The sequence below is a fragment of the Sceloporus occidentalis genome, unplaced genomic scaffold (genome assembly GCF_023333645.1).
Source record: "Sceloporus occidentalis isolate IW3139 unplaced genomic scaffold, rSceOcc1.0.p SCAF_54, whole genome shotgun sequence".
In the NCBI taxonomy this organism is placed as follows: domain Eukaryota; kingdom Metazoa; phylum Chordata; class Lepidosauria; order Squamata; family Phrynosomatidae; genus Sceloporus; species Sceloporus occidentalis.
In genome coordinates, this window is record NW_028317034.1 from 3,342,750 (window position 1) to 3,365,894 (window position 23,145).

The window sequence follows — 23,145 nt, forward strand, 5'->3', positions numbered from 1 at the left end:
GCAAAGATAGTAATGACAAGTGTAAGCTGATCTTGTTTATGAAAACAAAAGTACATAAAATGTTATTTATTAAAAAGTAGTAGATTTATACGCTTGTGAGTCAATTAGAACTTAGCACATACATACAGTCCAATGAGCTAACATCCAGCTGTTTAATATTATATTTTATTTATAGAGAGAAACACATGATTAACAGGTGTTAAAATATACTCGTACACAAAGGGAAGAGCGTGTGTGAAATCCTGAATACAGGAGTGGGAAGAGGTGATAGTAGAAAAGAGACCCAAGTCATTGGAGGAACGAAGAGGGTGGTTTGCATATGAGAGCAGAGAAATAGGGGTGCAGAGTTGTTGTGCAGTCTATAAGTCAGGGGCAGGAGTTTGAATTTCATTCGGGAGAGTAGATGGAACCTATGTAGTGACTGGCACAGTGGGGAAGTAGATGAAGAACAAGGAGAAAGGAAAATTGGTCTGTGTTCAGGATGAATTGGAGTGGAAAAGGGCAGAGGCAGAGACCAGTTAGTAGGAAGTTGTAGTAATCCAGGTGGGATTTTAGAAAAATACCTGTTTGATAGCTATTTATATAACTGAATACATTTAACAGAATGATGAATTTACACGATTTAATAAACATTTTATAAACATGTTTTCCACTGTTTCTGTACACATTTATGAGATAATATTCACCATTACGGAAAATACACCGGCCACATGATCAATGAAAATGTGAAGAGATGCCATTAAGTACTCTTGTATGCATGTTTTCCATTTCCTTACTGTATCCCGGGATAAAGGAGGCGGTGCCACACCCTGTGACCCTGCAGCATTGAGCTCTAGGCTACCCAGTACAGATACTGGACAGTTTGAAACTCAATTACAAGTGTTTAGTCTGTGTGTGTCTTAGACATACACAGTTAAAACGCAATGTGTCCTGTGCACAGTGTAATGTGCTGTGCATAGGGATTATTTTTTTTGCCACGACAGACCTGCATTTGATGGAACAGGACCCTAAAAAAAACACTGTCCCTGGAAATTCAGGACTGTCGGTAAGTATGGATAAGTGATTTACAGGTTGTAATGTCCACAAACGTTAACAAGAGTGCGGTGTGAGCAGGCGGGGGCTAGTGATTTTAGGACCCCAAGCTACTGATTGATTAGTAGTAAGTTGTGTGTTTTGTAGATACCTGGAATTTAGGCAGTTTTAGAACCAGGGCTGGACCGAGGATGACTTGGCGGTAGGGTGGCCACATGTCCCGGATTGCCCGGGACAGTCCCGAAATTGGACTTTAAGTCCCAGGTCCAGGGCAGCATTGTCCCGGAATCAGTGGCCTCCAAAAATGAAACGCTGTCTTCTTTTTTGACACAGAGGAGAGAGAGGGGCGCCAATCGGTCGCTCATGAATACGGTTTCAGCAACCGCTCGGTGCCCCTCAGTCTCCTCCGCTAGGCCTCTAGCTCAGTCGTGGTGCCAGCATTTCTTGCTGAGTGCCAAAATATCATGTCATATTCCGATGCTCAGCAGGGAAGCAGCACGCAGCATGGCAGAGCAGCGAGGCAGAGGCCTTGCGCTCCCACCTCATGACTTCTGCAAAGTAAGTGAACTACAAAGGGGGGAAAGGGTAGATAATGAGAAGGGGGAAGAGGGTAGATAGTGAGGAGAGGGAGTAGATAGAGAGAGGGGGAGGGGGTAGATAGCGAGAAGGGGGAGAGGGTGAGTGAGAATGAGTGAGAGTATGAATTAATGTGTATATGAATTGTGTAAATGAGTGAGAGAATGATAGAACTAATGTGTGGATGAATTGTCTGAATGAGTGAGAGTATGAATTCATGTGTGGATGAATTGTCTGAATGAGTGAGAGAATTAATGAATTTGTTTAAATTTCGGTGAATGAGTAAGAATAAATGATTGTGAAAATGTGAATTAGTGAGTGACTGTAAAAAGTGATTGTGTGTATCATAGATGTATAATTCATTTGTGGAAAGGCAAAGATGGCACAAGCAGGGTGTTTGAGCCTTGGGGGCCAAAATGGCACAGGCAGGATGTTTTTGGGACAAAGATAGCACAGGATGGGCTGTTTGGGGACAATGTTGACTCATGCTGGGCTGTTTGGGAGCTAAGATAGCAAGTCCTATGTGTGTTATCTGGGTGCTGGTCAGGTTTTATGTGGGCAGTGTGGATGCCAGGTGGAAGGAGGGAAGACTGCACTGACTCTCACAGTCTTTTCCTAATCTGCAGTCAGTGTGGCAAATATTTTTTTTGGTGCAGGAGCGCAGGGAGTAATTGCATGCTGGGGAATGTGGAGCGGGGGCCAAAGAAATGCGTAAGGTCCAATTTTCTTCAATGTATTGGCAGCAAGGTCTAATATTTCTATATATATATTGGCAGCAGGATCTAATATGTATATATATTGGCAGTTCTGCTGTTATTTTGAAACCATATTTCAATCACGGTCTTTACTTCAAAGAGATAAGTACATAATATGTAGTTAAAAACGCATGTCTAACGCATATATATTTATATATATATAGTCACCCTACTTGGCGGCTCTGGCGCTTTAAGGCTGCTGACACCACATAAAATGCGTGTGTCCACCAGATTACATTTTTTTACACCGCAGTACCAATCTATACCAATCTGTACAAGATGACCAGTGCAGGCCTGATTAGAACCTTGATTCTATAAACTGGTTTCCAGAGCTATTCCATTTGGTAAATGTGACTGCTGAATACCGTTCATTGTGTGTTATCTGCCACATGTGCTCAGTGTATTGCAATATATTGGTGAGCCATTTGGAAGAAATGTGCACCCAGCCTGAGAAGCCACGCCGTTCCCTGAGTGTTTTCCAATTCTGTATTGTTGCCGAAACGTTTACTTCCAACAAAATGGGTCCGTTAGACCTGCCAGTAATACTGTATTGTGTCTCTTGTGATTAGCACTCTAAGGTTCTTTCAGTATCCCTCACTCTGAAAATGCTCCCGAGCGAAAATTACAATCCGGAAGCGGAAATTACGTTTTCGGCTTCTGCTGTTTAGGCTGTGCTAGCTTGATTTGTAAACAAGGTCCTGGCTAGAGGTTCCATTTTTCTTGTGCGACACCGAGACCAACATGGGGGGAGTTCTCGGGCTGTGCACGGCAGCGAGCTGGGTAACAAGCGGGGATATCTAGCGTGGCGGTGGGGCAGTTTTTAAAGGGGAAACGAACGCGTATTGCGTGGCATTCTGTAACATGATAACGCATTTTCCGAGGCCTTCCGTAGTACATAGACCTTTACTTATGCTGGCGTAGTCACAGCCACAATATATAGTTCTACGTAAAATTAGTATAATGGTATGACGTTTGATATCAAGATTATTTTTATTACCTAAAAAAAGCAATTACTATAAGAAAACAAATCGAATTGATCTTTATATTCATGGAGTCAATAGATTAGGGCCTGGCCTTCTTTTCTCCCCCCTATTTATGCCCTGCGGTTATATATATATATATATATATATATATATACATATATGTTATTTAACCCCTGTCGTCTGTAGGAAGGTCTTTATAAGAAAAATGGATATGCCATATAGTCTGAGTCTTCGGTTGATCCCTTACATTGGACCACTATAGAAAAAGGGCGTGTTAAGCGTTCTCTTTGTGACAATAGAATAGTTATTTTGGGACGAGTGCAAAAGAAAAGCCACCAAAATGCTATGTGGGTTCTAGATTAACAGTTATCGGGAAGGGCTAAAGCGGGGCATCACCCTCTCTGCTGCTAGAGACCTCGAAGTGCTCATCTAGAGCGACAGGTTAGCACGGGGCTGTGCACGATGATCAAGACCAGGCCAGTCCATACCTGTTCTAAAGGTGTCAACATGTATGGCTTGTAGAAAAGGTTAAAAAAAACATGAATAATAGGAGCAAAACTATGTCGACATAGACATCAAATAGTTCAACTGTAATAACTTTCATGTATTGTTACCAAGGTTGAAAATGCAAAATATGTAAAGTTCTGATGTAGGGATGGAATACCGCGTCATTGTCATCTTTCTCCTGTAGATTCCCTGCCTGTGTGGTAGCGCGCCATGCCTGCTGTGCCGATGCTGCCCAAGTGGAAACAATTCCACAGTAACTCGCCTTATCTACGCCTTCTTCTTACTGCTTGGAGTAGTGGTGGCTTGTGTGATGTTGGCGCCGGGGATGGAGGAGCAGCTCAAAAAGGTTTGCGGTTTCCAAAGTACTTTTGAAATGACGCCATGAATCAGAAAGATCGGTACACAATCCCTCACAGACTTTAAGCACTTTGAAATGTAACTGCTCTCTAGGTAGGGTGGATGAGTGGCTGTGGAAACAGTTATGGGCCTTTACTCTGGATGGGTTAAATGTGGTCCTCATTCTTGGTGAAATATGAATTCCATGATGCCAGTGAGCATCTTGAATTTTGTGGTTCACCAGTTACTGAAATGGTATGTATTATGAGATGGGCATCATGTTGTGTAGTTTTATACAATTTTCTTAGTTCTCAACAAATAGTAATTATTCATAGTACCTTGTTAGTTTGACTGTTGGGCCTTGAGGTGGACTCACTTAAGCAATCTTGTGTTCCATTGTGCCGTAATTGACAAAAAAATGGGCAGAAGACTCTTGTCTTATGGTGTTAACGCTTAGTTGGCGTCTCCACACGTGTCTTGTTACCGTGATTGTTCCATTGCAGATTCCGGGTTTTTGTGACGGAGGGATTGGATCATCAATCCCAGGAGTGAGCGGTCATGTGAACTGTGATGTTCTGGTTGGGTACAAGGCTGTGTATCGTGTGTGCTTTGGCATGGCCATGTTCTTCCTTCTGTTTTCACTCCTAATGATTAAAGTGAAGAGCAGCCAGGATCCCCGAGCGTCGGTGCACAACGGGTAAGACATTAATATACAAAATACGTTTGTTAGGGCAATAATGATGGGTGACTTTGTAGAATGTGCAGAAATTGACCAACATTCTGGGCTAATGTTGGTAATTTTCAAAAGTAAGCAGGGGGGCAGCCGGGGCTACAGGGCAGGCTTTTTACAATGTGGTGTTAATATGCCTGTTGGTGACTTGGAACCTCATCGAGTACATAGTACATAAGGTTGAAAAAAGACCTAAGTCCATCAAGTTCAACCCTTCTACCTAACCTTCCTATTCTTGATCCAAAAGAAGGCAAAAAAAACCCTAATTAAGCTACTTTGAATTCTGCCATCAGGGGAAAAAAATTCCTTCTTGACTCCAAGAGGCAATCGGATTTCTTCTTGGATCAAGAAGCTCTAAAATATTAATTCTATTTATAGAAAAGCCATATTTTCAGTGGAAAGCTTGTTGTTGTTTCCCAGCCTTATCTTGTACAGGAATGGCATGGTATAGCAAAGACTCTTGTATGTCACAGGAGAACATTTTGTGTTACAACCTGTGTAAGAAAGCAAGCAACACACAGGGGTTTTTTTAATCCAGTGGACACTATATGACAATGACATGGGAATATACAATCTCCTTTTTTCCAGATTCTGGTTCTTTAAGTTTGCTGCTGCTATTGCAATTACGGTTGGTGCATTTTTCATCCCTGAAGGGCCCTTCACAACAGGTAAGAATGCTTTTTTGTGTAGTGATGAGTTGTGGTTGTCATATAATAATGTTTGTTGGCCTTTTAATATTGCATAATGTTTGCACCTGGATTTTTTTATCTATTAAAATTAGTATTTAGAAGGTATTGCTTTGAACTGTGACTATACCTCTTGTTCAGATCTCCAAAGTATGGTTAGGCAGTCTGGTAACTGGTAGTTATTTATTATTGATTCTGTCCTGTAAATGTCTCTGTTCATGTTATGGATACTCCGTAATGTCTCTATTGTTTTGTTTGTAGTTTGGTTTTACGTGGGCATGGGTGGCGCCTTCTGCTTCATCCTTATTCAGCTGGTGTTGCTCATCGACTTTGCTCATTCTTGGAATGAATCTTGGGTTGAGAAAATGGAGGAAGGAAACTCAAGGTGTTGGTATGCAGGTAGGCCCCATGCTACTTTTTTTTTTTGTTTGTTTGTTTTTGTTTACTGTAATCTACGGTATGACATGTAGGGAGTGAGGTGACAATCTTTTGCAGCCAAACATATCTTGATAAAATCAACTGTTTTAGATGATATGCAAACATTGTACAGGATATGTTAAGAAATAGTTTTCACATAAATCCTTGGATATGTTCCTTATGGACTTCTGCTTTTGTTCCCACAGCTTTACTGTCTGCTACTGGAATAAACTATGCCTTGTCCCTCGTTGCTGTAGTGCTTTTTTACATATATTACACCCACCCTGAAGGCTGCACTGAAAACAAGGCTTTTATCAGTGTGAACATGCTTCTGTGCGTTGGGGCTTCCATAATGTCTGTTTTGCCTAAAATCCAGGTATGTTAAAAAAAGAAAAATGAATATGCAAAGCATATGTTTTTTTGGGGAGAGGCCCCATATTCTACATATACATGTGTGTTTCTTATTGCTAAACCTGTCTAAAGGTCAAAAACCAGAATTTTAAATGTATTGACCCCAATGCACCTTCATTCAGTAAATACCATATATATTATAGCACTCTCCAAGGATGGTCAGCACTCCAGGTCTTCAAGTTAACAACTTTTCTTTATTCAAAGTCAAGTCGACGTTTCAGTCATTGATGACTTTCATCAGGATATATGTATCCTAGATATAGAAGAGTGCAAAAAAAAATAATTCACGGTACAGTACATGTATCTGACAACTTTTGTTTTATCGTTTAAAAGGAATCTCAACCTAGATCGGGATTACTTCAGTCTTCAGTGATTACCATTTACACCATGTATCTGACGTGGTCTGCAATGACTAATGAGCCAGGTATGCTGAATCTTAATAATTTAGGGTGAATTATGTCCAGGCCCCAGCCACAATCTTACAAATAAACGAGAGAAGGAATAGTGGGTTTTGTGGGCAGAGACCGAATATACTTTCTCAACACAATAAAATGTAAAAAGAAATTGATGTCGGAGAGAGCGCTTATGGAGTAGTTTTCCCTGGAATGTTAATTGCTAAAAAAAAATGGCAGAAGGTCTAGCTAGTATCCCTTTTTTGCCATTTTATATTGATCTCTGGCTCCTAACAGCTACACACGTTTGTGTACTGGTATTTAAATATGGCTACTGGGAATCACATTGGTAAATGCAAAGTACAGTACTTGTCTTGTAAATCTGGCAGTTTACTTATGAACTAAAAGTGTTGAATTGGAGACCGTTTTTTTCCCGTGGTCAGGAAAAGCCAAGTGGCCGCTTGTGACCCACCCCGCCTTACTAACATGCACACATTTTACACACTCACATTACGCCGTACATACTCATTCTAGAAACGTGTACACCAATACACATTAACACACACTCTAATAAACCCTTAACCATGCACGCTTGTGCTATTACACACTAGCTCTCTATCATCTGTGGCATTCTCTTGCTGACTGTCTTACTCACTCACCCTTTCTGTTGCTCATTCTCTCATTCCCTCCCCCACGTTCACAGTAGATCCTCACCACGGGGTAATGCTTCCGCAAGTGGACCAGTCCAAGTCCCCCCCCCACACACACACTGGGTCAGCCCACCCCTGCCGAACGAGCAAATTGGTATTGTTACCAAATTAATTGAAACATTTTTTCCAGTTTCATGTACTTCATGACAGTTTTCTCTATTTCTTCCAGATAGGAAATGCAACCCCAGCTTGCTTAATATCATTGGCTACAACACTACCAGCACTCCAGGGAAGGGCCAGGTTGTACAGTGGTGGGATGCTCAGGGAATCGTGGGACTTGTTGTCTTCCTGCTGTGTGTCCTGTATTCCAGGTAGGAGAGCTTAACACGGACTCCTTCAAGCCACGTTTATTTATATCTGTCGATCTATTCTCAATGTTATCTATAGCATGTGTACTACTTGTAAAGATGTCTGGGGCCCTTTTGATTAAACATTGGTGATAAATCCAGTCCTGGAAGTATAAATATTTAAGTCAAAATTTACTTCATATGCTCTTTTCAACAGCATTCGTACGTCTAACAACAGTCAAGTGAACAAACTAACCCTTACTAGTGATGAGACCACCCTTATTGAAGATGGGATTAGCAGGAGTGATGGCTCCCTGGATGATTCTGACAGCTCTCGCCGTGCGGTGGATAATGAGCAGGATGGGGTTACCTATAGCTACTCGTTTTTCCATTTTATGCTTTTCCTGGCATCTCTCTATATAATGATGACCCTGACAAACTGGTACAGGTAGGTCATTGACAGATAATTGTAATACTTTCCGAGGCCATGTTTGGTTTGTACTACGCATACATCTTCAGCCCTACATCTTGAGCCCTCCTCCAAATATCACTCTTGAGATTCAACTCCAAAAGTTTGGATGGCCCTGTATAAAGCAGATTTAATTCAGCGAGACTTGGCACATAAACCTGTTTAGCTCCGGAATACATCCCAACAGGAGAGCTAATATATTAATGCAAACTTCAAAAAGCATGTTGGTGGAGTTGGGAGTTTTTGTTGAACTATAGTACCTAGTGTTTCCACTGAACAATGTATTGTACCTTGCAGCTGTTGTATGCATTATTTTAGTACATTGAACGGTTCATATTTTTCTTTTTCCTTCCAGTCCTGATTCTTCTTATGAAACGATGACTAGTAAATGGCCATCGGTCTGGGTCAAGATTTCCTCCAGCTGGGTGTGCATTGTGCTGTACGTTTGGACGCTGGTTGCTCCATTGGTGCTCAGCAATCGTGACTTTGACTAGGTCGTACGCGGATGAGTCTTTAAGTATCTTAAATGTGCCGGGAGCATTAACTGTTTCTGCATGCCCTGTAATAGTATTTCACTTAGCGCATGGTGTCATACTGTAGTAGGAAGCTACTATCCATAAATGAGTAGTCTGTAGTGGTGGTTTCCAACGATATTTTACTTGCTAGTCCAGTGCAACAATCTAACCTATTTTACTTGCGTTTTCTCTATTTTATTATTTGCACTTTTCACATGTACCGCAGTGGGTCCAGATCTTGCCTTTTTCCCCCACCATCATTCTATTAAGTGGTAGAAAGGCCAAAGTCGTAGATTGATGTAGTGTGGTAAGTGTCCAATAACCTTATCATGAATGGACAAATGCTAGCAGATAACATGACCTTTTGATTTCTCACTGTCCTTGTTGCCTGTATTTTCAGATACTGACTGATGGGGGGGGGGGGGGGGGCGCCAGGCAGTGGGCTTTTTCTTCTGAATGTGAAATGTAATCAAATCTCGGTTTATTTGTAGGTCAGAATTGTGTGTGTATGTTAATATATTGTACTTTAAATGTGTGCAATCTTGACAGTTGTATTAACCCTGCTTTATATTGTATACAGCTGTATGCAGTTTCATGTTACTTTGTTTTGCTTTGCATTGGTGGACTGCAGCCATTGGTCTGCAGATACTACTTGATTTTGAATTTTGTGAGTTATTAAAATAAAGGCAACATCCCATCTCTGGACTTTTTTTCCCCCCCTCAGCACATGCTATACTACGTTATACTTGTAGACAGTAAAGCGATAGACTGATGATGGGTAAACAGCACATTTTATTTTAAGTGCCGTCGGATGCTTTAGCTCTTTTATAACAGGTGAGAAGACAAAAAAAAAAAAAAAGCACTAATATGGACATTTTCCCATGGTTTGGGGGAAGTGTGTCTACATGCAAACTAATTTTCATGTAATGGGGAATTGCTTTACTCCAGGGCTCGACAAATCCCAGGTCGCCATGGCGACAGAATTTTGTCCTGGCGTCTAGGTGTTTGTCAGCCTCTTACATTCACAAAAAATTGGGTAGACCAGCACAGCCATTCCGAGCACGCCCCCGGGCCTGAGATAACTCCCACGGAGTGATCCTGTAGGCTGAAAACACGGTTGCAGGAAAACCAGCAATCGTGTTTTCAGCTGCCACAGGCAGCTTCAGGGAAGGGGGTTGTGTGTTGATTGGTTCCCCACACAAGTATGGGGACCTGACCCAACACCCCCCAGCTGCCTGATCGCTCCATGAGAGCGACAGTGCAGCGTTAACACCTTCAATGCCGCAATCATGGCATTTTAGGGGTTAATTCCCGTTTTGTACGGGGCTCTGCTGCTGGTGGTCTGCCTGGAAGCCCAGGCAGACCAGCAACAGCAAAAATGAGCCCCCACAAGCCCTTTGATTCCTGTAGGCATTGAAGCCTACAGCAGTCATCAGAGACTCCCCCCTGCAATGGCTGGTCTATAGACCAGCAATTGTGTCCCAGCTGCCAGAGGCAGCTTCAGGGACAGGGGGAGAGGGTTCTTCGGTCTCCACAAGTGTGGAGAACAGCCTCGACCCTCCCCTGCTGCCCGATCCCCCCATGAGCGACAGTGCAGCGTTAACCCCTTCAATGCCACAATTGTGTACGACACATTCGTGGCTTTGCAGGGATTAACATTTTTCCCCACAAGCTTGGGACTAAATCAGTCAATGCTGTGCTACAATGGAACATCAGCATTGAAAGGGTTAAAAAAAACCCCAGCACTGAAAGTCCAGGGTGCTTCCAGGTCAAATGCTGTGAGTTTAGTAAGTGGGCTGATTATCAGATCACTCCTGACCAACTGTTAGTTTTAAAAGAAATCCTGGCTCCTAACTTTTTTAGCTGGCGCCTAGATTCACAACAAATTTGTCGAGCCCTGCTTTACTCCCCTTTCCTGTAGGGTACACCAAATTAACTACGGTTTTCTAATCCATTCCACCAGGACTCTTCTAATGATTTCAATGTCTAATCCAGATATGCCCAATAAATACTCTAAGAAAGGACACTGAGCAGATCTTGTTTAATAAAAGTAAAACTGCTTCCTGTAATAACTCACCTCAAGCAGGTACTGCTTTGTGTTTAAAACAAAAAGTAACATACAACTTATAAACAGTGCGTCAGTGGACAATAATAGTTGTTGGTCCCTCGAATCACACTATAAACAGGTACTTACGCTCCTCACGTGCTCCTCCTGTTGGATATAATTCCAGCGGATGATTGACTTGGATGTAGGCAAGACTCTCGAAATGCTACCAGCATGTCTAAAGTGACAGCTGCTTTGGATGTAGTCCTTCCTGGTGATTGAGAGGATTTCTGTTTACAGTATAGGACAGCCATATAAACGCTATCAAATGCAAAAAACTTTCATCCGAGCTTCACTCCCCGTCTACTAAAGAGTGTTATTTCGCTAAAACTATGCAAGGTTTTTTTTTTTTGCACTGTCTAAAATTACAAAACCAAAAAGACAAACTCCAGAGTACCAAAATGATACTGTCAATAAATAGTTCATCATTTTGATGAATATATACAGTTACTGCCCCAGACTTTAATTGTCCAGGAGTGGCATATCGCTGTCAAGTGGCGTTGGGACCAGTTCACATAAATAGAATAGAGTGGCCTCGTGGGCCTCTGCCTCCGTCAGTGGTTCCAGGCGCACCAGTTTACTCTGTGTTGGTTCGGAATCCAAGCTGGAGTCCAGAAGCTGGTCCATTTCAAGTGACTTGTTTGTCTGTGCTTGTCCAGAGATTCCTCCTGAATCCCCATCCAGAAGAGCCAGAAGTGGGAAAGTGGTGTACTGCACAAGTTGTTGTTCTGCAACATAATGTCACAAGAATAGATTAACACTGATGCTTTTACTTAACCCTTTCAATCCCCTTAAAGCCTGTGGGAAGAAGCCCATAAGAACATACATGTATGCCCTGACTTGGTTGCTGGGCTCTCCCACATTGTTCCCCCTGCTGGCTGAATGCAATTTTTGCAGTCAGCAACAGATCAGGAGGAGGAGACAGAGAAAAATAGCATGTTACCATGTAACATGGATGTGGCCCTCTGGAGCATAAAAAAGATGTTTGTGGGGTATGAGTAATTAGGAGGGGGATGTCACTTAACTTAAATTGGGTCATTTTTCTCAGCTGCGTCACTTTTTTTTCTATTGGAGTATGGTTCTTTAATTTATCGCTAATTATGTTTTTGTATTTCTATCATGTAAAAGAAGGCCCTATACTAGAGTATATCGTGTGGGGGCTCCAACGCATTTTATTTATTTTTTCTTTTTATGAGACTTCTGGGAGTGCTTCAGGACATGTATGCAATTCTCCGTATGTATGTATGTATGTATGTATATATGTATGTATGTATTCTCTGCTCTGGGAGAAGCAAGCAAGTCTCATTCACTAACACCCAGAAAAAAGTGTGAATCCAGTAAAATGCTTTTATCCAACCAGCATAAAAAAAAACTGGGGTTGACAGGATTGCTGTAACATGTAGGCATTACTCAAACCAAAATAAAGGGTTTCATGTGAAAGGTACATGTGCGGTTAGCACAGCTACTTTGGAAGCACCACCTTTTCCCTATACCTATACCTGTAGCTTATCTGGGACAAAACTAATTGTATGAACGATGCAACCATATCCTCACTAACCGGATTTCTGGCTGTCCCCGTTGCAGCTCTCTGGTTCAGAAAGGACTCCGCTGCTTTTCAGAGACTCAATGCCTTTAGTTTCCAGCTAGAAAACAAAAAAAAAAAAAAAAAAAAAGCCAGCCATTCATTTAAAAAGCAAAGATGAATACATACAATGTACAAATTCTATATAGAGGAACATAATGTATTTTTCCTGTTTTGTGTGTACAGAGTTTGAAAGTAAACCAAATTATAACACATGCAAGGTTAACAGAAAATATGCCTAAAACATGCATATGCCTTTTCAACAACAAAAAGATCCTTTGTGTACAAAGAAGACAAGATGCGTCTTAGATCACATGAACGAGGGAAACACAAAATTGGAAAAGCTTTTTTTTTTTTTTTTTTTTTTTTGCAGACTAGAAGGCAGCTCCTTCATTCAACAATATACAAAGGTTATGTACTTAAACATATAAATAATAATTAAATATGAACTTAAACATACATGACATGTGTGAGAGCCAGCCAGCTGTGCAGCACAAGCCAAGCTAGATCGTGGGCATAGTCACTGAGCCTCGAACCTACAAACTGACAAAAGCTAAAAACAAGCTGAGATAGCCCAGCGGAGCTGGCTCAGAGAAAAGCCTTGCCCAGCTATATTAAACATTATAAAATAAACATTTTTTTTTTGGAGGGGATAACTTTTAGAAGAATGCAATTGACCTTGGAGGAAGCTGTGGTGAAAAAAAGGATCATAACGTGGTCTAGGGGGACCTGGTGGGCTAGCAGACGACTGGAAGCGCTAAAATGTAAGAACCCGCCTCAAAAACCTACGACAATGGAAGACCAATATTAAAATTACAATTAAAGAGCACCAGCACATTTTGCAGCGCCTGTCAGAAAGGCAAAATTATCTGTAGTGTGTTTAAAACTGCTCTAAAAGCATTCAGGAGACTTTTTCATGCCCATGCCAAAGCCTGATATCTGCCTCTCTGTGTCAAGCGATATACGTACAATATCTGTGTCATTATTTTCTTGACAAATTAAGGGAAGCCTGTTTTGGACAGAGAAGAGCAATGGAGGCCTGTCTTCCAGCCTGCAATTCCAAATATATAAGTATGAGACACATAAAAAAAAAGAGCCGCTTAACAGCCAGTCACCGGCTAGCAACACCTTATAGAGAGAAACACCGCGCTTACAGCCATAGGGAGGGCCATCTAAAGCTACAGGGGAAGCAAACTTCCAACTGAGTTTTGCTTTGAGGTGATCTTTAAATGATGTTGAAATGGACATTTTAGCTCGTCTACTTCTGTGCCGTTGTATAGTTGAATTTTGGTAAAAATCCAGTATCTGACTGCACCAGATAAAAGTGACAGAGGCTGTACCCGTTTAGAGAGTCATACCTTTGGACCATTAAGAAAGTCAGTAGAACTCATTTGGACATTATTGCTGAAAATCTGGAAAAGGAAAGATGTGAGAATTGTAAGCGAATGGCAGATTTGCAGGGGTTATTCTGCGTAAGGTTGACATGACGCCAGGTATTGAGTCGCTCGTATGAATCCACAAAAAATCCGCTGAGCGTGGAGCTTTATGCTAGAAATTCTTAAATAAAGCTGCGAGCGGACTACACCTTTCCAAATAGTTTGAGTTTCCAGTTGTTCTGCATGAAGGAACGTCTCATATCAGAAACCTTCTGATATCCAAGTGACTGGACATCCGCTGTAGCCACAAATAGCCAATAGAAAGGCCTTACAGGAGAAATTGATTTTGATATGTAAGCTCGATTGTTAAGTTACATAATACTTGTTATGTCCTGCCTACCCCCCGTTGTACAGCACTACAGAATACGATGGCGCTATATAAAACCAATAAAAAATAATTATATTGGAAAAACACGTCATACCACTGCCACTTTTAATTTCCTTTTTCCTTGGTCAAATGCTCAGGGATTTTAAATAAGCATTATGAATCACAGATTAAAGAGTGCAATTAAAATTCTACTTCCATCATATATTCCAGGCAGGCTCTACCCCATTCATGTCCTTCAATCCAATTCTGAATTAATTCCCGATTTAGAAACAGAGTTCAGGGGGAGTATAAAGTGTGTTTTAATCTGTAATCACCATGACAATTTTATTTTGAAAAAACTGAACTGTTGATATGCAGGATTTGTGAAGTGCTTTACTAGCAACAAAAGGATATATAGCTTTATACATACATCTACCAGCAGATCCCGATCTATGCTGAACTGACGCCCAGATAGTAAAGCTTTGAAATCCTCTAAGGTGCAATCGATGCTGTCTAAATAATCCAGCAATTCAACTCTAGAAGGAAATAGATAAGTAAAGTAAGACACAAGGGAAACACGGCATATAATACCCTGAAAACAGCAAATCACGTTTCTTATTAGACTAAATACTTCACCTAATAATCAAAAGCAGATCACACAAAGGGTGATCATAAAGCTTACTTTCCAAGAAGATTAAGGTTCTGAGAAATGACTCCACTTTCATTGAGTATTGTGTCCATCATAGTGACTGGGTCTTCTGATGATAGAGAGGACTGACTGTTTAGCTGCACAGCACTGGACATTAGGGGGCTGGAAATATCCTCACCAACAGGGCTCAGGGGACCTATGACCTTTGCATATTTATCTTGCACAACTGGAGCATCTTCATTCTCACTGTCATCCTCCACTATCACAACTTCAGGGGTAGGCCCATCACTAGTAAATGGAAAAGAGATGAGATATTCGTTTTTTCATGTTTAATTCCAACCCACTCCCCCCCCCCCAAACAATCACTAAACCTGGCAACCAACATATTTGTTTCTTACTGGGTGACAGAAACCAACCTCCCATGTAATAGTGTTTAACTCCTTACTTTGATCCAATATGTGATGTGTCTTTAAATCGCGAGGTCCCCTAGCCTACTTGGATAGAACGTTAAGTTCAATATGGGCGATTAGATTTAGTAGAGGTCGGTTTACCTTGCTGGCTAAAGGTTATCGTAACTAGGACTCAATTTATTTTAAGGATGCCGACAACTTTTTACTTAAAAAAAAAAAAAAAAAACCTTACCTAACCTTATATTGGTGCATTTGAGACAAATAAGGCAATTAAAGGTTACGTTTTTAGGATCCCACTGACCCCTATGAGATTAGAAACTTTTGGGCCTTGACCCCAAATTCAAACATATGTATCTTTTAATAGAGCACAAGACCCCGCATTTTTTTTTTGTGAGTGTTGCTGAATGGCTCGATGAGGAATTGCAGCAACATTGCTTGAGCAAAGAAAATGATCGTTGATTGCTTTCTAAGCTTGTCTAACCCCATGACATGCCTGGCACGTCATTGGTCGTTAAGGGGTTAAACTAAATACACATAGGACAATTACACTGATTACCAACAGAAAGCACAAGTTGTTTCAATAAATTAGTTATTCTAAAAGATTTAACAGTAAAAGTTTGCAACTGTCTTATCCACCAATAAGGTTTCTATTTAGCCCTTTTGGGACAGATATTTTTGTTGTAAGTTTTTATTTTACCTTGCTGGTATAAAAGTTATTGCAATGATGTTACTAACTTTAATGTGTCAGAGGTGCTGTCATCAGATGTTTCTGGAGTGGCTGGAATTCGTGTTTCCACTTCCTCCATATTGTCAGTGATGTCATAGATAACTATATCCTCAGAAACATCTCCCCTTTTCAGCCCTTCTTTTCTAAGTGGAACCTAAAGAAAAATTGAAATACAAAACAGATAAAAAGGTGGAATTGTTACTAAGTATTAAATTTCGCATGTCACAAACATTACACAATGTCACATGTTACCTGGTTATTTCGTCTATTACCCTTCCACTTCGATTTGGCAAATTAAATATAGAAACAAAGAATTTCATAGCAAATACAAACCATTTGGCCCATCCAATCTGCCCATTTTTCCTTAAGGTTCGAGTCATTAAATCAAGAAAAATGGGCAAACTAGATGGGCTGAATGATTTTTATCCGTTGCCAAATTCCATATTTCTGTTACATATTAAATCCTCCATTTGCAGAAAATATCTGTCTAATGGCGAGTTCCTTGGTTTGGAGTGTATTAAAACAATATTTTCTTTCCAAACTATTACCCAGAGCCAGGGGTTTACAAGTTTGGGCATTTTTTTCTCAACAATTTACACATATAATAACAAAAATACTTACACACAACTAGAAATTCACATACATAACACACAGTAACTGTCATGATCCTACCCAGGCAGCGGAGCTGCATATCTCACTCTTGTTTCGGTTTCCCTGTTTTGCTTGAATCCATTCCTGGATTTCCTTTTGCACTGTTCTGATCTCCCATTCCTTGCTTCTGCTTCAGCTCTTTGCTTTTCCTTTGTATCCTTTATAAGGTGTGCCCCACCTGTGTGTTCTGTTTGTCTCAGTCTGCAGTGTAAAGGTATGTCTCAGTGCTATGTGTTTGGTTTACATGTTTAGTTTGTTTCGTACCTCTGTCAGCAGGGATTAGCATTAGGACCCACCGTCATTTGAGTACTTTGGCGTAGTGGTGGGCTAAGCATACTATGGCCATAAGATGTGACGGAATCTCCAATAGTTATCAAACAGTCCTAGGCTAGTTTCTGTATTTTTATGTATCAGTCTGTCCCTTATCCCCGGTAGAGGGGTGTCCTGTCCTGTTCATGTCTTGTTCCATGTAGTGCCCTGTATCATATATCTTGCCTATTATGTTTTGTGCCTGGTCTCCCTATCCCTTGCTTGTTATGTTTCTTCTATAACCTCTGCTTAGCTTCCACACTCCCAGCCTGCAGCATCCTGCACATGAGTCTTGTGTAATGTCTCATGCCTGTTCCAGGGAGCCTGCAGGATTTAACTTCGTCTGGACTACATCCGCTGCTATATCTGGGCGCTGGTGTGTGGCTGCACAACCCTAGATGCTCATCACCCGTGTGAGTGCAGTCGTCCCGCACCAGGCTCTGTCCTGAGACTCCGCTACTGCATACTGAACTCCATCTTTGGGCGCGCTGGGTCATTACAGTCGTCCGTAGGACCCAGTTTCCTGACAGTAACATACTTTCATACCCATACTAGCATGCACACCGAGGGAGCGCAGTAAACCCTTCCAGGCGTAGGTGGGGGGACAGCAGTGCTGGCATTGGGGCTCCCCTGCCAAACCCAGGGCAATTTTGCTTTTCTAATCTATTAGAACCCAATATGCAAGATATCTAAACTAGGACACGTCCTATTTCATACCTTCCACAAGGGCTTGTCTAACAGTTATTAAGAGCCAAAAATGTATCACATCTGATAGGATTATGATGAAAGAGTAGGTCCATCAATTTAGGGTTTAGATATAATTTAAGAAGAATTCTAAGGTGTGATTTTATTCAGTTCATTGTACATAAATCTAAACTACACACACAATTTATGATGACCAACTTACGTGTTTGTCCTCTCTTGATTCTTTTACAATTGAATGCAAATGTGTGGCTTTTGGAGAACCGTTGGTGTTGAGTAGCAGTGGCCTAGATAAAATAAAAAAAATATATATATAAATGGATTGGAACAATTCAGTGTTCCTATTACTGAAGTAAGCATTTGTCATGTAAGAAGAGCATTGAATTATTGTGTCTCACTTAAAGCAGACACCTCCTACACTATATGACCAAAAAATATGCAGACAACCTCTCAATTATTACGTTTAAGTGTTTCAGCTGCACCCATTGCTAAAAAAAAATGTAATCACATGGGAATATCATCTACATTGGTGGACATACTGAAGAGTATCTTTACACGTAGCTCTGTCATACAATGCTACTTTTTGCCTTGTCCACCTTAATTTCTATTTTTGTAAGGTGAATGCATCTAAGAGTAATAACAGCTCAGCCACCAAACGGTAGACCGTGCACAAATCAGCAAAAGCGCTGTGCGTCGTGAGCTTCACCAAATGGGTTTCCGTGGCTAAGCACCTGCTCACATTGGAGTGGTATAAAACCATAGAAACGTTAGGACGAGAGGACAGTCTAAGGCAAAGGTTTAAAATAAGTATCAGGAAAATATTACATAACTGAGAGGGTACTGGATGCATGAAATAGCCTTCTACCAAAGCGGTAGCGGTTAATACAGTGAAAGAGCTTAAGCACGCATGGGATAAGCATAAGGCTATCCTAGATATAAGAAAAGGCCAGGGACTAAGGAAAGTATTCAGAAATCGAGAAGACTAGATGGGCCGAATCGGCCGACACCCTCTATGTTTCTAGAACAGTGAGGAACAATGTTATTAATAAGTTATCAATCATGTTAGTGTTTTATATATAAATACTTACTGTTTTCTCTTTAGACTCACTAATCTGTTATTCTGGACCAAGGTCACAATGAATTGTACAATCTGCGGAGATATAAAAACAATTTAAAATGAATTCATCAAGGCATGTTCGCTTTTTTTTTTCCCCCCTTTCTTTTTCTTAACCAGACCTATTAGTTACAGCATAATAGTATAAACAACCATTTCAACAGAATAAGTAAAAATGTGACAGCTGGGGAAATGGCTTTTACAGTCATTTATATTATTTGAATATTCTCAGAGCTTTTCAATTTTTTCCCCAAGAGATATTGGTAATATGTACTTGTTTGTTAAATATGGCTAAATATCATGTCATGGGAACAGGGTAAATACATTTCAAGTACCCTTTTTAAGGGAAACACCACTGACCTTTCTTATAACCTGTTGCTGATGGTTATGTTTGGTCCGGAGTTCAGAAATTTCCCTCCACAATGCCTCATTCTCCCTGAGAGAGAGAAAGAGGAGGAGAAATTACACTAAATCATAGTATAAGAAACATATCACACATACATGGTAAGTGATTTATTACATGGTATGGAGAAAGGTGCATTTCTGTAATGTTACAACTTGCCAAAGCAGCATGTGTGCAGCACCCGAACCCATCCACAAGGGTTTGCACACACTCACTCAGGGGGTTGTGAGTCGGAGCCTTATGAAGGTTAGTCCTACAGGAAGAGCTTAGCTGGCCCCGTATAACGTGTAGTAAATGCGCAAGATTTGTTCAAGTCTCTTCCCCAACAGAATTGTGCATTAACACAGGGTCAGCTTGTCCCTTTTCATGAAGAAACTTACAAATTGTGGCTCTTCATAATAAACAGTGGAATAAAAGCCACAACTCTTCAAATCTCCAACAATTATTTGCTTTATTGATCTTCAAAAAGAGGAATAAGACATAAGCGCCCTTTGCGTGTAATACAACAGACTGACATCAATAAACGCTAAAGATTTGAGTTTTAACACATTTGGGTTTGTTTATTAATATCGATTTTGGTTCAACGTTTGAAACCTGGCATTATTGCCACAACAACCAATGTTCGTGCTAAGGATCATTCTACAAGTTGATATGATTGCAAAAGCACTTTTTAAACCAAAGTACCTGAACTATACTACATAAATAACCCCAGTTGTGTTATTTTTATATTATTTATATAGTGGAAAGAAAAAAAAAAAGTTTGCATTAATTAGCTAAAACATTAATGAACAAATGCAATCTGTAACCAAGACCACAATTACCATAAGACATTTATTCATAAATGCTGGTAATTCCAATGGCTTCATTTATATTTTCATGACACACATATAAACATATACGTATACGTATATATACACACATATGTATATATACACACACATGGTACTACCTTTTCAAGGTAAAAAGCCTTGAATCAATTGTGTCCTGCTTGATTTGTACTTTAGCAGCACTGCTTAAAATTTTTGTTATATCTTCCTGTCTCACTTTTGTTTCTTCGGGTCTTGTAGATGAAACCTAGTAACGATCAACAAGAATATCAGATGTAAGTAAGTGAATATCCCTCGTTTTTTTTAGTGGAACTTTGTTAAGCACACTTTGTTAAGTTTTAGGGTTTTTTTTTATCACTAAACATTTCTAGACTAGGAGCATGTGGCATGCAAGGAATAGAGGCGACGGTTTCATAAACAATGCTAACCTTTCTTTTTATGTTCTCCAACAACTCATCTTGTCCTTGAACAAAGAATGGATGCTGAAACTCAACTGGTCCATCCCTCTCCTGCTTCACAATCCCAGAGTCTACATGCACAACTTTACGGAAACCATCTAGGAAGACAGATAGGGTTAAAGTATTAAACATAATATTCACATTATAATACATGAAAAAAAAAACAAAAAAAAACCCAGAATATTGGTAATCTGAAAGACATACACATGTTTAGCTGCCTTACAAAACTGGCCATGTTGTTGTGCTTGAAGTACTTGGGTAGTATCTCTTTGGCAAACCGTTGCTCATCCAGAACCAGAAAACTCTGCCCATTCTGAAACAAAGACAAACACATGTATATATATAGCCCATTCCAAATAAAAAATAAAAAAAAATACTATTTCTTTCAGGAGGTTTCACTCAAGCAAGATTTAGTTTTACGATCAAAAGCTCAGCCCATCCGAAGGACACGAACACGACTAACCCATGAGCGTATGGACGAGATAGAAGCCAGCATCATTATTACGATACCAGGGAACCACTCAACTCACGTAAACATCACGTACGAGAGACAGCGGTGCAGTCTTATCGAGGGGCTGTGCTGAATTCTGATAAAACATTGAGGAACGTACTATTAAAAGCATTATAGCTGCTTAAAAACTTGGGTTCTACACATTGAAGAAGGTGTTTGCAACAGAGATGAACGGTTTACCTCCTTGATGTCACTGAGCAAACCCAAGTGATCTTCTACCGCAAGAAGAGCTCAGCTGGATGTGTAGGAAATTTTTGAATTAGTATAAAAAAAAAAAAAAAATTACGCAAGGCCAATTTAGACCTTCTAGCGGGAGGAGATCACTTGGATACAAATGATATAATTTTCAAAGGAAAAACCAAAATTACATGTCTGCTTCGACATATTCGCTTAAGAGCTCAGTTCAGGTTTGGCGAAAGAGCATCTTTAGTGCCGCCCTGCCAACAGTTTTTAACAGCTAAGGTCTTTAGCCAACGTTGATATCTTTTAGAGGGTTAACACAGAAAAAAACCCCAAAAAACTGTAAAGTCCCATAAGCTTTAGGGACCACAGTCTCTTCCTCGGAAAAAGCGATCACAATACGGCTGTAGCCATGTTTCTTTGGTGCAAGTTAAGAAGGTTTTTCTGATGCTTGACGCGGCATGCTTTCATAAAAAAAGCTTCTTACATAGGACAGACAAAACTAAGTAAAAGAAACTCAATCTCTGCCCAGTAACTGATGCCTCCACCTCTTTAAAATGATCTGTATTGTGTTGATATACCCGGTGTAATGACTACGACATTGGGAAACAATATTTACGACGCACTAATTTGACACAAGTCCCATGTTTCTTTTGCAAATATATGAAAGCCACCACATTTTATGAACATTTTTCATTCTCATATACAGTTATAATGGATTACATGTATAACAACAAATGACGGTGAAAGTCTCGTAGGATGCTTGCCTTTACTCCAAACCGATCACAGAAGAAATCACAGGTTACAAAACCAAAATATGACAGACCAACACCCTGTCAAACAAATGCACGTGAGAACGAATACCAGCAAACTGAAAATGGATAGCCAGGGATCACAATGCGAATCTAATGAACCGATGGTGCCAATAGCACACTATATCATGTGTACTAACACACAATGAAGTCTGTGTAAAGAAACCATAAAAGGGTTTTTATATATATATATATATATATATATATATATATACACATATACACCAAACTGCAGCGCCTCAGGAGTTGAGGAGACCTGGTGGGCCCGCACGGTGCCCAGCAACGAGCCCTGGCACGCATAATGTGACAAATACAGAAGATAATGATGATGGGACATGGCCAGCGAGGAGAACAAGCTGCCACACACCTAAAGGGCAGGGCCTGGGCCTATCTCCCACTGGCACTAGATGGTAGCCTCAGCATGCGTGTGCCCTGCAAGACTCGCAGGCATCCCGCCCCCCACCACTACCTGGCTCCAAGTGATGAATTCGTTGGTGTCCGTGTCCTCCACTAAGGTCCACAGCTTGCTCAGGAAGGCCGGCACGTTAGAGTTCTGTTTCATCGTTATCGAGCTCCGGTGAACAACAGGACCAACCCCCGAAAACACACACAAGGTGGAATAGAAAAGTGCCCACGCATGCGCACACTTAGAAGTCACTAACAGACTCGGCGGCTGTGTATTACCGCCTTCCAGTGACGCAAGCTGAGCTCATTGGCCAAAAGCCGGCAAAGAGTCCGAAGGCTTGGTTTCTGACTTACATAATCGGGATGACCTCACGTGGAGAGACAGGTGGGGAGCAAAGGGCACGCCTACCGGGGGTCGTTATTGGAAGATGCTCGTTTGTATCCAGCCAGTCAGATACTGTTGGGGGACTTGTTGTCGTGTGCCAACAGTGGTCTGCTGCGCTGTGTTCTCCTCGTGGGAGTCTCAGACCACATGATATAAAGCCTTAAACAGGGGTTGCGTGGTTAACCATTTGTCAGGGGGAACGAGCATTGCGTATCTCACTGCCGTTTAAAATATAATGCGGTAATACGCTGTAAGGTGCCGCTGGATGGTGTTACTAGCAGCTGGGGACACAATGGTGACAGTTTGCATGCCCAATTTCAAATAATTTCTGGGGGATGTCAGCCGCAAGCATAGTGTTAGTTACTTG

At 40.9% G+C, this 23,145-nt stretch overlaps 2 protein-coding genes across 3 annotated transcripts; one reads left to right on the top strand and one right to left on the bottom strand.

Moving 5' to 3' along the window:
- Positions 1-3,104: 3,104 nt before the first annotated feature.
- LOC149288038 (serine incorporator 1-like) lies at positions 3,105-8,785 on the top strand. Its single transcript, XM_089492137.1, has 10 exons — positions 3,105-3,143; positions 4,038-4,199; positions 4,693-4,886; positions 5,508-5,587; positions 5,867-6,004; positions 6,229-6,398; positions 6,767-6,857; positions 7,705-7,846; positions 8,040-8,270; positions 8,647-8,785. Exons 1-10 carry the CDS (start codon positions 3,105-3,107, stop codon positions 8,783-8,785), a joined length of 1,386 nt encoding a protein of 461 aa, XP_089348263.1.
- Positions 8,786-11,372: 2,587 nt separating this feature from the next.
- Positions 11,373-22,550, bottom strand: LOC149288039 (heat shock factor protein 2-like). Of its 2 annotated transcripts, XM_089492138.1 has the most exons (13): positions 22,458-22,550; positions 20,690-20,798; positions 20,456-20,583; positions 20,150-20,274; positions 19,158-19,233; positions 18,772-18,833; positions 17,889-17,970; positions 16,030-16,175; positions 14,918-15,172; positions 14,666-14,771; positions 13,851-13,904; positions 12,469-12,553; positions 11,373-11,638 (listed from the first exon to the last, which is right to left on the bottom strand). In XM_089492138.1, exons 1-13 carry the CDS (start codon positions 22,548-22,550, stop codon positions 11,373-11,375), a joined length of 1,587 nt encoding a protein of 528 aa, XP_089348264.1. The 2 variants fall into 2 exon arrangements, with proteins under 2 accessions (XP_089348264.1, XP_089348265.1); XM_089492139.1 differs by lacking the exon at positions 13,851-13,904.
- Between the last annotated feature and the right edge of the window lie 595 nt (positions 22,551-23,145).